We start from the raw sequence: 14975 nt of genomic DNA on the forward strand, positions 1-14975 counted from the left end.
TTCCATCCATCTATTCCCCTTGCAACACCTACCCAGAGACGATGTATTCTGGGAGTTGTAGGACTGATTATACTACAGCAGGTGAGCGATCACATGGTAGGGGAGGTGCTTCCTTTCAAATGTGGGAGGTCTGCAGATGGACTTAAAGTGGAGGCGTGGGGCTGTTTTCTAGGGCAGCAGTGGCATCTGAGGAAGACTGAAATGTCGAAATGCATTATGCCTTACCTGCGTGTCCAATAAAGGCTCTTTCCTGAGTTCCTCGTGTGGCCTCTTCCTACAGTTTTGCTGGAGGGTTCGTGGATAGATATATATATTTGGCATGGCAATGTGCAAATTAACAAGCTAGCTGGCACATTCAGCCAAACTTCAAGTACCCCGGCATATTTCGGAGACACCTAAATATCACTGGCAGTATTCTGGGTTACTGGAGCAGCTATAACCTGGCAGACGGTGGCAATACCTGAGATTATAGGATGTATTCAGGTGGCACTTCATCTTCTGACACAATTATGTGTATGTCCTGCTAAGTACTAACAGAAACAATGACTTGGATTGTATTTCAGAGGACATTATTATAAAAGTAGTATCATTCCTACTGGCAAACGGCTGATGAGCAGGGCCTCTGGAATTATGTGGCAGGGGAGGAACAAGTTATGAGGCAGGGTTGACTAATTCTGCAGCAACAAAAGGCAAATTATGCAGCACTTTTTGAGATAGTAGTACTTCATTATTTTGTTATTTTCACACGTTAACACTGTCTGGGCAAAGCTGTCACCTCATCAGTACCAGCTGAACACATAAAAACAGCAATATGCAACAGAAAGTGGACCACTAAACCTTTGTGAAGGGTCTCCCGTGGCACTGCAACACGTGTTGCTGCATTTTAGTAACTTTTGATCCGTTAGAGCAAGAAACTATTTTTTGTTGTTAAAATATGCAGATTATGTAGCAGACGATGCATACTTCCAGTGTGCTTTGCTTATGAGTACATTTTTACCAGTTGTGTAGAGACACTGGTTCTGTAGGAGCCGTGAGAGCATCCGCAGCAGCAAGTGGGGGCAACAGTTCATCTCCTATCAGGATTCAAGTGCCAAGAGTCGGAGAACGAATGGCCCGGCTGTGCAGGAATATGGGGAAGGAACTTTCTAGAGAGGGATCTAAACCCCATACTTCGATGTGAGTGCACACATTTCCAACCCTAATAAAAGTTAGACAAAAGTTTGCACAAAGAGACTGCACAAGAGGCGTGGATTTACCCTACAACCGTAAACTCTCTCCTGCTACAGTCATCGAAAAAACCCGAAAAATAGTACAATCTTACAAGTGTTAAACAGTTTTCAGATTTTATGAGTAACGCATGGGTGTGTTGATTGCAGTGCACACTACGCCACACATGCAAGAGGATGAATTATGGAGTACATGTGACAGATTTGAACTCCATGGGTCCGAGTCACGAATTAAATTTACTCCTGTAACGTGCGCCTCAGTTTGGAGAGATTTTCTGGCCTGTGCAGATAGCTACACATGTGTAAAAGTAACACGAGTGTATTATCACCAAAATTACGAACGAACACACCACTGGGCGAGGAAACAAACAGATCTTGCGAGGGGCATCCCTATCAGGGATCAGGAGCGGACACGAAGCCCGATTTTCAACCGAGAGGACACTAACCAATAGCACAATTTACGTTGTGATGCAGGAATGTAGCCCTGATTACAAAACAAGTGTAGTCCCGAAAAGATTTATAAAATGATTTGTAAAAAAATCAGAAATGCAAATAATATTAAAAATACAAATTTGAAACAAACTTGGAACGCTAGAGAGTAAATTTAAAGAAAGTGAACAAAATGTACACTTTTTCTTTGCCGACCCTCCGAAGGTTTGTTTCATTGCTGATTATGGTAAACAGATAAGGCAAGAGGGACACACTAAGAGGGTGCGTAGCGTTTGTATCTTATTAGTCATTGCCCACTATACTATTTTTTAATTGTTTCAAGCTTCACATAAGTGCGTCATCTTTGGATATATAACCTCTGTACAGGTCACAGGATGAAGATATAGGAGGACGGTAAGTGTGTTGGTGCCATGATTTCTATCAGCAGCATTTAACGCCAACTCCCACATATTTGTATACCAATCAGATATGTAACAATTACATTTCCGTTATTTGAGTCCAAGTCCTCAACTGACTCCTAGAACTTACTTCGTACTCTTGTTATTAGGTCTCGCCTACAGACAGCCTTTAGTTTTCTAATATTGAAGACCTATCATGTACATGAGTGGGCTTTGGTTCAGTCCATAGCTTATCATTTGTTGGCTTTCTTGTCAATCTAATTTGCTTGCTTCTTATTTGATGCATTTCTTTCCTCTTCTTGTATTTGTCCTTCCCATTTGCAATAGCTTCTTTGCCATCCCCTTGATTGGAAGTCTTATAGCTTTCCATAGCTCAGATCAGTAGACTTCTTTTTTCTTTCTTCTTCAAGAACTCCATTGGAGAAGCAAGCAGCACCCAGTTAGTCCACTACCGCATCGGCCCTGGGAATCTTATGTGCATCTGTCTTAGTTATCTCTTTCAGGGCCCCATAGTCCACACAAAACACTAGTCTATGGATCGTTGCCTGGGTACCAATACCACTAGACCGGAACAAAGACTGTAAGAACTGTCAATCACTGCCATGTCCACCATCTTGGCAACCTCAATCTTGATGCATTTCAGAACTTGGTCAGACACCCTGTAAAACGTGCTCTTCCCTGAGAAGCTCTCCCATGTAATCTATGTTCCGTACACAGACAGCTGTCAGTTCTGGAGTTAGCAAGAACAGCAGGGAAAACCATCTCGGCGCTTATCTGTACTCTCTTTGCTACTCAGGTGTTAGTTCAAGGGCAAGTTTGACTCTGTTAATTGAACCCTCCTTCTCATCAGTGTGCAATAGGTCCAGAAGTGATTGAGTGGCTTCCTTAACTTCACCTGTCTTTTCCATGATGCTTATAGTGAAGTCTCTCAGAAGAGAAGGCTTAAGTTGGTTGACATGGAAAACTCTCTTTGGTACCCTTGTAGCACTTATGTCCTCTGAGTAGTTCATCTCAGAAACCTTCTGCAAAAAGCCCACACTACGCTATACTCTAAAGATCTCAGAAAAATGGGCTTCAGCAGCAACAACTCATGACTCTCTTAGTACCCAGTCATTGTTGCTTTCTGCTCATACCATAACTTCATCAGCTCTTGGTTTGCCTAAAGGTTTATCTTTGCCTAACTCATGTACTGCATAATCAACTTCTTTTGGATAATCACATAGCCCACCAAATTCTTTTGAGGTAACTCTAAAGTTCCTTCCCACTCTTCTTTAAGGTGAGTTGGCCATACTTTGTGTGCTCAAATAGAAGTTCAAAGGGACTGAACACAGCTGTCTTCTGTGGAATGCCTCTGTAGGCGATTATGAGACATGGCAGGAGGCCCCTTTTCCTCCCGAGGTTCTCTAGAAAAGTTCCCAATATGCACTTAAGGGCCTTGTTAAACTGTTTCACCAATCCTTTGGTTTGAGGGTAATATGCCATGGAAAAATGGTAGGTCATACCCACTTGTTCCCACATCGCACTTGTGTAAGAGGAGATAAAGTTTTTCTCTTGCAGAAATCACTGTTTTAAGCAATCCAAACCTACAACTCTAGCAGAACACATGCTCCTCAGAGGTACAGCCTCTGGGTATCTGGTGACATGACCCACCACAACCAAGATATACTTGATCCCTTCTTCGTCTTGACTTATCACTTATTTGGCAAATGGGACAGGTTCTACATAACCTATCTATGTCTCTATGCATCCTTGGACAGTAGAAGAAAAAAGTAAAACCTATCCTGGGTCTTTCTTATGCCCAAGTGTCCCACTAAGGGCAACACAGGGGCCAGGGATAAGAGGAAATTCCAGTGCACTAGGGGAATCACAAGCCTTTTACTGGCTCAAGATTGAGGATTCACAGGCACAGTATACATCAATCCATTTTCCCAGCCAACGTAATGCCTTTCAGAAACTCCCTGGCTGACCTGTTCTTGTGCCTCTTTCTGAAGTCCCACACTTGTAGAGCACTGAGTCTGTGCCTGGAGGATTTCATCGCTCGGGGTCCTACAGCAGCTAACCCTGCAGTTCTGCCAGTGGACCAACTCCAAACACCTGGATGGATTTGAGTTTCTCATTCTCATGCCCCTCTGGAGCGGGGACACGGATGACTTGACATGTGCCTTCTCAGAGTCTGCGCTAATCCACTTACTTCCTTTCTCTTGCCCAATTGAAATGGTCACACTCTCTTTCTGAGACTTATGTGCAGCCTGTGCTCTGGTCAACACAGTTGAAGTAGTCCAAGGCTTCCCAGTTTTCCAAGTTTTCTGATCCTGGTATCTAACAAGGGGAATCAAATCAATGCCCTAAAGACATCCAGCTCTGTGGTTCTCTCTCAACCCTCTGTTGAACATGGATGACTTACCATTAGTTTTAACTGTAATGCAGCCCAAGTAATTACTATTCACTGAGATGAATTCAAGTACTTCACACATTACTTTTTGATTTGTCTGTGCTGATGAGCTTGCAGCTTTGAATATTGGTGTGGTCCATGCTGTTGTGACAGCAGTTGTTGCTACTGCTGTGGTCCTTGCCATGGTGAAAGTTGTTACTGTTGTCCTTGCAGCAGTAGCAGCTGTTGCCTTTACTGTGGTTACAGCTGTGGTCAGTCTTGTTCCTGTCATAGTAGCAGGTGTGCTCAGTACTCTGGCCTATGCTGTTGATGCCACTTTGATGGAAGCTCTTGTCACTGCTGCTTTCCCTCCTGTGCTCGCAGTTATTGTTACAGTTGCTGTTGCTCCTGTGATGGTGGTTTTTGGGAGTTTTTGCTACTGCGGTCCCTGCTGTGGTACAAGCTACTGTTGCTACTATTGTTGCTTCCATGTTGGAAGCTCCAGTTGATGCTGTAGTCTCTACTATGGTAACAGCTGTGATGACCGCTCTGCCCCCTGCCTTGGTGGCATCTGAAAACACAGTTATTTTTACAGCTCACTTCACTGCTATAGTCCCTGCTGTGGCAACTGTTGCTGCAGCTGTGGCAATGGGTGTCATGGCAGCTGATGGGGCTGTTGTTTAGCATTATCTTGCTGTTGATGAGTCCCAGGACGAATTTCAGGAATAATTTCAATAGGTTTAAGAGGCAATGGAGTAGTACAATTGGAGCATATGCTGGCATAAGTGCAACTACTCGTTCGGTGCAGTGAGACCAGTTCAACTTTGATATCAAGTGATTTAGTGACAAGATCTTAGGGTCTGAACCGCAAGTCATGACATCTATAGTGCCCACCACCCCCTCTCCGGATGACAGCAGATGACAGCAGGTGTATCCTAAACACCAGCACCACCATAAATGACTTTCAAGAGCAAGTGTACAGCAGCATTCTGGTCCTATGCCAAGCAGCTGCCGGGCAACAGGGTCAGAGGTTAGAATCTAACAGGTGCAAACTGGCTGTGTCAGGTTTGCCAGCTATCAGACTACTGGTACAGCTATTGTTGCTGTATTAATTCTATGCTGCCAACACTTCTCGGGGTAAGGCTTGTATAAGGTAATGATGCATTTTTGAATTTAATTCAAAATGTGCATTATTAATAATGTGCAGACCAATAAATCTACACTTGCATTCACTTGTGTGTACTGACATGGAGCCAATGCAGTTGAAACGAATAGGCTATGACATGTTAAAGTGGAGTTTTTGTATCTTATGCTAACTAGGCCTCAATTAGGCATCGACGCCATCTTGTCCAAAATGGATATTCTTTGTATCCAATTCTGCTGCATGTATTCAAGTAAGATGTGCATTTGTATATTTCGGAATGACACTGCTCCCGAAGAACGCCTCAGTAGGGCCTACTACAACACTTTTCAAAGACCGTCCACTTGCACGCAATATTCCATTCATTCACCCCTGGATGACATTAGGTCAGAGGGATAGAATCAATATTCATGGAGTGGGTTAGTTCTAAGTTGGTAGGGTTATGTGACGAAGTAAAAATTTGTAATTTTATTGGTTAAAAATGTAATATTTATGACTGATCTATTCCTCACTAAATGACAACAGTAGGTAAAGGTAACCTCATATAGGAAATAACACACACAAACTTCACCCTGTCGTATATTAAACAACACAGTAGAATCTCATCTGCCGACAACTGGCCTTCCCCCATGGCCTCGCAAGGGGCTATGTGGTCACCATCTACCATGGGGTGCAGTCCACTCTGCATGCTCTTCCAGTCAAGCATCTGTAGGCTCATAGATGTCAGCCAGAAAGGGTATGGAGTTCATCCATACACAGTAGTCTCAAACATGAGACAGCTTTGATTGCCACAATACGTTCACCTGCCCATTAAGCTTTCAGTAGCTTTGTATCAACACCTTTAGCTCTCTCTTACCATCCTGTCTTACCATCCTTATGGTTACATGTGTCTTCAGGTATTTGCCTGATACTCCTTATAGACTGATAGTAGAATACTGTGGGCTAAATATCGTCTGATAAAAATAATGTGTCCTAAATATAATTTACAGAAATATTGCCCAGTTGGATTTAATAATAGAACATCTACAACCAATGGAACAATATTTTTGTAAACAATATTTAGAAAGCAGTATTTATATAAGGCGATATTCAACGATACTCGACCATACAACTGTTCCTTATTGATCCTCAAGTTAACTATATGTAAGGCACCTTCACTTATGGCAGTCTGAATAACCTCTGAATCTGCTCGATTGACCACAATGATTGCGTCATGAAGCTGTCCCGTGAACTTTGAACAAGTCTTCATGCATGAACCGCCTAGTTCCATGCCCCTGCCAGATGATCCGTCCCTGCCTCGGGCAGTGTTGGAACTGCTTCTGGTGCTATCACATTGAACGTGCTTGAAATATTTTCGATCTTTCATCACTCTAAACCCAGATTGCTACCACGTGGGATAGCTATTACCTCATTACAGGATTTCTCCTGGATGTTAAATGAGCTTAAGTGAGGCCATGGCATCCTGTGATAGAGATACTACCACAACAGTAAATGCCCAGCCTCAGAATGGATCACATCAGACTTGCACTGAGATATATGCTGAGAAGAATCAACTCCAGAACAATTTCCACAGCTACCTACAGATGCACAATGCTTACAACACATTTAAGAGTCGATGTAGGACAATAGTAACAGTGATGTGAAGAGAAATAAATTGCATCAATAGACATTTCAAGAGATGTGAACCAAGAGAAATCACTTCCAAAGATGTCCCAGAGACACACTCTACACATAATGTGGCACATGAGCCACAAGACTCAGATCCTCTCATTGTTGTCTCCACAGTCAAACCAATGTCTTAGAACACATATGCTCCAGAAATCCGAAAAGAATGACATTATCCACAATCGTGCCAGTGCAAAGCACTCTTTTGTCATAAGTCATACTCCATTCTACAGTGGAAAACATGCCTTAAAAAACTACCCTCTCTTATTTATGACTAGGGCATATTGTATGCAAAGCGTTCAATTTTCGGCAAGCGGAACTCTCAGTGGGCTTGGTGGAGCTTCAGAGGCTCCTCCATCCATCTACACTGGCTCCACCGGCTTTCTGCCTCATCCCCCGCCCCCAGGCGTTTTAGGTCTCACCTACTGGAGGTGCAAGATGTATTGTTAGCGCACAGTGGGCTTTGAGTCCACCTATTGCTTACTATTGGTTGGCTTTATTGTCACTCACATTTGCTTGCTTCTTAATCATTATTGAGCATAGGCTTTCCTTTCTTTTCTTCTTTGTGTCCCTCCCTGGAGCATGGATGCATTACTCATGTCCTTCCAGTGCTTACTTTTCAGGAGCAATTTTTTCTTTTTGTTGAAGCACTCCACATGAGTGCATGTGTTTTCTAGATTTCTCCCTCTTATACTTCAATCTTCCCCCCAGCCAAGCTGTGGTGTTCCTCTCTCTCATCTGTATGCTTCTCCCACATGCGCTGTCTGTTGCAAGATTTATTATTGCCTTACAATAGGCTTAGAACCAGCCAACTGCTTATCAATTTCTGGCTGTATTGTTACTCACATTTGCTTGTTTCTTATTCATTAATGTGTAGGCTTCACTTTCTCTTTTTGTGCTTGTTCCATCCATAGAGCATAGACACATTATTTGCGTCCTCCACAGCTCACTTTTCAGGAGTTACCTTTTTCTTTTTGTTTAAGCACTCCACAAAAGTACATATGTTTTCCTGCTGTCACCCTCTCATACTTCCCTCTCCCTGTCTGCCACGCTTTGGTGTTCCTCTCTCTCTCTCGCCAGTATGATTCTCATACTCTCCCATGTTGCTTTCTCACCGATATACTTCTCCCTCCCAGTTCCACATTACTCTTTTCCAGGCCCTTTACTCCCGCCAGTGCTCCACTTTGCTCTCTCTCCATATCCATTTCTCCTTACATATAACTTCCGTCCTCCACCTATGCCCCACCTGTGGTGCCTCTGCCCACATATCACTTCTGCCCCCCACGTCCATTGTGTTGACTCGGCTCCCCGTTTCTTCTGCCCGTCCTGTGTTGCTCATCCCCACCCGCTTTTAGGAAAAAAATCTTTTCTTCGTTTTTTTCTTTTTAGTTATTGGTGCAACTTAGATCAGTAAATAAAAAGAAGGGAAAAAAACTGCGCAAGTGCTCGCACCTACAAAATGACGCAGCTGCTTTTTTTTCTTCTTGGGCCATGTCAAAGCTTTTTTGTTAGTTCTTTAGCCATGCTGGACAGCATCCCTGATTACTAAAAACCATTGGCAAAGCCAATAGGTCCCAAATGTGAGGCCTCTTTGTCTTTGCCAGTGCTTGTTCCTTCTGCAACTACTCCCTGCTCTGTCACCACCGCAATAGCCATGTGGTACCTCCATCCAGGCTGCCTTTTTCCACAGAACCTCCTTCCTTTCTTTTTGCTCCACAGAATCACCAGGCCCAACCACTTCCTCTAGTCACCTTCCATCACCATCACCTGTGCTATTGCTCAGCATGGTGACATCAGCAGCATTAGGGCAGCAGAGAAGAGTGGGATTGGGCAGTGAGAAGATACTGGCATATGGGGCCGAGAAGAACTAGAGGTAGGAGGCCTGGGCCAAAGGTATACACCACGGGTGTCTGCACTGTACCTATTCTTTGTGTGTGATGTAAGCTTGTGCTGCTGCTGCCCGTATATTACCTGTTCTGTGCCTATTTCCACAATGCCTGGGATAGAGCAGTATCTAACCTGGGTGGAAAGACCAGAACATGGGTTTTGCCACACGAGGCTCAGGTTGCATTCAATTCATTATCTGTTTGCTTTTCCGAACTCTTGCTCCTTGTTTGAATCCCTTCCAGGCTGCTCATGCAGTAACTCTTTGCCTTTGCACTTAATGTTTTTTTGCCCACTATATAGCAGCTTGCGAAAACATTTCTTACTACCACTTTTAAAGCACAAGCACTTCACGTCAAGAGGGGCTGATCTTTTTAAAATGCTTAAACATTATGACAATTTGCTTCTCTGTCCTTAACTATATCTTGTCTGCAATAAAACTGAGGAGGAGGTATGCTTCATAAGAATATTACTTTCCTTTAGCCATGACAAGTTTATCAATAGTATTTAAAAGAATGTTAGCCTCCATGGCCACTCAGAAAGTAATTGTTATATTACTTGCTAAATGCACACACAAATTATATTTTATGGTGTTTTTAAATTGGTGCTAATTGATGCATGATGTTTTCTTAATGTTTTTGATCCTGAAATATGATATGATGTGAAATGTATTTTAAATCTGTGTTTTAATGGTCATTGTTATGCCTGAATACAAAACTATTGACTGACTGACCTGTTCTGTGTGTGTGGTAGAAGAACCTGCATTGTCTATGATATCTCTGTCCTGACTATGCATTTAAAGAAGCTTGCACTACTGCTGCACACTTGTTCTGTGTGTCTGGTGAAGTCCACACAGCTGCTAGCTTTTACTGTACCTGTGCCCTGTGTGTGAAAGAAGCTTGCACTACTGCTGCACGTGTTCTGTGTGTCTGTTGCAGCCCACACAGCTGCTAGCTTTTACTGTACCTGTGCCCTGTGTGTGAAAGAAGCTTGCACTGCTGCTGCTCTTGTTCTGTGTGTCTGTTGCAGCCCACACAGCTGCTAGCTTTTACTGTACCTGTGCTTTGTGTGTGAAAGAAGCTTTTCTGCTGCTGCATTTGTTGTGCCTGTACTGTGTACGTATGTGTGTTTGTAATAGAGAGATAAGAGGACGATAGAAATCTGCGCTGCTACCGCCCATGATGTGCTTGTTCTGTATGTGTGTATACGTGTTTGTGTAAAGCTTCTTCTGCTGCTGTATGAGCTATACACCACAATTGTTTTTAAGGAACACTGCACTGCTGCTGCCCTTACTGCACCCGTTCTGTTGTTATGTTTGTGAAGGAATTGTGCATTACTGCCGCTTGTGGCTTGAATGTATTCGAAAAGATGCACTACTGCTCGCTGTATTTTAGCTTTTCGATGTGGTTTGGTGAAACTTGAGAAAACATTTTACCAAAGCGAAAGCATTTGTCAATCTCAATGCTTGTACTCCTTTAATGATTGGCGGAAAAACAATGTAAAAAACAAGCATTAGCAAAGTCAATAGGTTTTGCCTATGCTGGATCTATTGACTTTGTTGGTGTTTGTTTACATATCCCACAGCAGCACGAGCTGCTGGGCAACATGGCTTTGAGTGTGAAAAAAAGCACTAGGACGTGGCCAGCGTTGACCATGTCATAGCGTTTTTCTATTATTTAAAGCCATGTTGTACAGCCACCAGCGCTGCTGTGGAATATATCTCAAAATTGCGCAGAGTAGTTAGGGGGTCAAGCAACATGAGGGGGGGTGGACAAGGTGGTAAGAAACGAACAGCGGAGGGGATGAAAAAGAACAGAGAGCAGGAGGAAAGCGGGGTGGTTTCACCCTACGGAGAGCGTGACGGGGAGGATGAAGTACAAAACAGAGCGGAAAACAGAGGGTGATAGAAACATGAAAAATTATGGAGAGCCAGAGAGGGCAGAGGATGAGTGAAAAAGAAATGTAAGCCGGAGGAGGGCAGGGGTGTCTAAAACAGAACGGAGGGGGAGAGAAGATGCAAAAGAACGGAGAGAGGGAGGTGAGTGAAAAAGAACCGAGAGTGGGAGGAGGGCAGGGGTGAGGGAGAAGGTCTGTAAATACATATCAAAGAAAACAAAGAGTACCAGAAAGGAAAGCAGCTGATGAAAACTTCAAAAGGAACAGGTACTGGGTCCATGCTCCACAGAAAACACAAACACACGAGGGAAGACGAAGACAGCCAGGAAATCACACGCAATAACTAATAGAAAGCAAAGAAATTAGAGAGACAAGCAAGCCAATAAATGGCTTTTTATTATTTTATTTTATTATTTCCAAGGGATTTCGCAAGCACAGCGCTAACGATGTACAGGTGAAACCTAAAAAGGGAGAAATTGAATGTGTTATTCTAAACCAATATTATAATATTTGGCTGCACAAAAAAAATATGTGCCAAATTCAAGTATTTACAAAGTCTTTTTCTCCCATACATATGTTCTGATATACTACTGTGTATTATAAGAGGCAATTGATAGCCTACAACTCATTATACTTGGAAAATATCCCCATTCCTGCGTAGCCTATGTTTTGTGCAGAATTATAGACTCATTTGGATTGTGGAGGGAACTGAAAATCCTCCAATTTCTGAAAGAAACTCTAAATGCGGCGTAACTCCCCCCCCCCTTCTGAATTTGCTCCACAATAGTATCTCTATGGTGGAGTCGGTTCAGTCGGTGAATTATATTTCATATTTATCATGTCCTCCCTGTAGCGTAGCCAGTGCGCCCTGGGCCCGGGTGCAAGGATGGACCCGAACCCCCTGGATGCTGTTTGAATTATAAAATACAGCAATGATGAAGGTTCAGTGGGCCCCTCGGGCCTCTGGGCCGCGGTGCACTGCACCTGTTGCACCAAGGGAAGCTATGCCCCTATTTCCTCCAGCAATTTAATGATTTTCAGTTCCCTATAAACTTGACAAGTCCATGTGTGTGAGTTGCTGGTGTGCTTGGTGTGTCCCTTTGTGCAGTGTGCCCCTAAATGCACAGTGTCATGCATCAGCGTGCCTTTTGTGTACTGCCTGTGTCAGGGTGCCTTCTGTGCACTATCATATGCTGATGCTCCTGCATGTAGGCCCGAGGTGCGAGTACTGCTAGCAAACAACCTCAACTGGTGCCATAAGCAAGCCGCAAGGCCTTCTAGTAGCGGCCTTTTAAAACCCAAGATATTGCTTTGCATCCGCATTCCCCTAGGAGTCATTATTATGATTGTGTGCCTAACTATCGAGCCAGATGTAAAGTTTGTTGGTAACTGAATTTTTTTTAAAGAAAACTCTAAATATGAAGGAAAATCCACCTGCTGAATTTCCTCCATGACAGGTATATTATGATACAGGAAATTCAGCAAGTGGAATTTACTCCACCGTTAAAGTTTATTCCAGAAATTGTGCGATTTTCATTTGCCACCAGGTTTTAATCGGTCCAATATTATCGCCAGACTGAGCCCTGGCCTGCACATGGAATAAAAGGATATTTTTTCATGTGTATTCAATGAGACCTCCGGCATCTTCTTCAACAGGTACACACACATAGATACACGTATACATCTTAATTACACTTTAAAACGACATGTTACACTTAGTGCAAATGAAAAGAACAAAACTGCCTACCGGGAGTCGAACATGGCCATGAACTGAGGGTATCTGACATTTCCATCTTCATCAAGCGGGATCCTGTCAAGCAGCAGCTCAAACTCGTCCTCGGTAATCTCCAAGCCAAACCTGAAACAAACAGGCCGCAGCCGTCAATCACAGAGTTCACGTTCGGGTCAGCGGTACCCACAATGCCCCAGGCATATGGCTGCCATTAACTCTTTGTCGCCGCCGTGCTCCCGTAGATCAAGAGCGCCTGGTGAATATCAGAGGTTAATCAGGGTTTGGATGGCTTGGGGTTTCCCAAAGAAAGACATTCTAGCACAGAATCGCGGCCCTGTGCTAGGGTGGGTCACAGAAACCGAGATGCCGCCACTGGGGCCCGCCAGCGATTGTCCTCAATCAAAAGTTATTCATTACACTAAAAACACTGTAGCGCTTAAACAAGTTAACTCTCAGGGGTATTTCAACAAGGCCGTTCAACGTGAATAGAAACTGAGAAAAACGTTGCCTTCCAATGCCCCCCCTAAAATTAGTCTTAATTCTCCTGCATAGAATCTCAGCGGGCATTCAGCATACGAGCATTTGAATACAAGGCGGTGTTTATTCATCAGTTGTTCTGAGTGGTTCATCTGTCAAGCCCAACAATAACATAATCCTGCAAATGCTGACATAAATCAGAATGACTTTAGAAATACTAACGAGCCAGGCGGCCATTCTGTTTTTATCTCCCCATGCATGCGAAGCAGTTGACTTCTGTGGGGCCTGCGTGGTGGTGCGTGGGGAGATGCATTATACCGATGGTACATGGAACATTTGTCTGATGCAGGCTGCTTATAGAAGGACTTTAGGGTCCTTCGAGTCTAGCCTTCCTCATGCAACAGCTCAGAATCCATGCGATGTACAGTTCTGCCTTTTCTCTTGTACTTTGATCCTGGGTCTTGCTCAGGACTGTTTACATTCTCTTACTGACTTTGCACCAGCCACTCTCTTAGCAAGTGGTGCCAAGCATCCCTAACCCTCTTCTGAGGAAGAACTTCATTCGGATGTTCTTGACAAACCTTATTTCATGGCCCGCTTCTTCAAAACTCACACCTGCGCTGTGATATTTCTCCCGCCTCCTCCTTCATTTGTAACTATGGTGTGTTAATTCCTCCATGATGGACCCTCTTCTCTTCTAGACTACATATGCCTATGTCCTTTCGTCTCTGCTACTGACACTGCAACCTTCTTCCTTACCATTGTCATGGAGGGCTTTGGTGGGGCCTCCTCCCCCTGGAACTTGGGTCCACTTCCTGTCAAACAGGCTATAAAAAAGCTGCAACACCAGAGGACAGGAGTCTTAGTAATACAGAAAAGCAATACATGTCCTTTCAGAGGCGAGACACCTAAAGAAAGATCTCATGAATAAAGTTTGTTTATCCATTTCCTTCATTTTTGCAATTCCTTGATCTAAGCTGATTCCACAGAAATTAGAGCCCCAAGTAGTGGTGTGTGAAATTCAAATAATTTGCTTTCGAGTAAATACGAGAAATTTCAGGAAAAGTACGTGTAATTACTCTAAAAGCAAATCTGTCAATTAGAGCTTTACTTTAGAGCGAAATGCATCCCTGCGTCCATTTTTGACACACGGACATATTACATGCAAAAAAACAAGCAAAAAAAATCACAATTTTTTTGAAAATCAGCCGCTATGGAATAGTACACCAAATAAACAAGGTAGCGGACCATACGGAACCGCACCTTTAACGCGTTCCAGTGTAAGTAAGTGTCAAAAATTCAGTTTCTATCTGTGTGCACACACTACAGGCATCTGCTGCCAAGATGCAACCTTTTGGTCAAAGATATACAGTATCCAAACTAAAGGTGCACCACAATCAATTTTAACATGAAGAAAGTCCCAATTTCAAGTTGAAAGTGTTGTCGATTCATCATTTTTATTTTATTTTTAAAGCGTATCAAACGTTACAGCGAAGACAGCCATTATGTTTCATCCATAACAATGGACTTCTTCAGGGCACATTAGTTCCAATGATCACATCCTTCCAAAGATGGTTTATCCTTCAATCCCCACTCTCAGCAGTATAGAATATGGCATACAGGTGATTTGAGCAAATCTACCCTGTATTTGGTACCCAATTCTAATGTTTCGCTTCACGGGAGGTGAAGGGAACCCATTCATGTGGCATTCAACACCAATCAGAGTGTCATCTTG

The 14975-nt window shown here is 43.4% G+C and overlaps 1 protein-coding gene across 2 annotated transcripts in view; it reads right to left on the reverse strand.

Moving 5' to 3' along the window:
• Window positions 1-14975, reverse strand: part of LOC146862687 (EF-hand calcium-binding domain-containing protein 6-like) — a 478924-nt gene that overhangs the window by 207085 nt on the left and 256864 nt on the right. For both annotated transcript variants that reach the window (XM_085641926.1, XM_085641927.1), the window contains exon 13: window positions 12779-12889. In XM_085641926.1, the coding sequence (XP_085498052.1) occupies window positions 12779-12889 (111 nt within the window). The remainder of the gene's footprint in view (window positions 1-12778; window positions 12890-14975) is intronic.

This window comes from Triturus cristatus, chromosome 2_2 (assembly GCF_964204655.1).
Source record: "Triturus cristatus chromosome 2_2, aTriCri1.1, whole genome shotgun sequence".
NCBI lineage: Eukaryota > Metazoa > Chordata > Amphibia > Caudata > Salamandridae > Triturus > Triturus cristatus.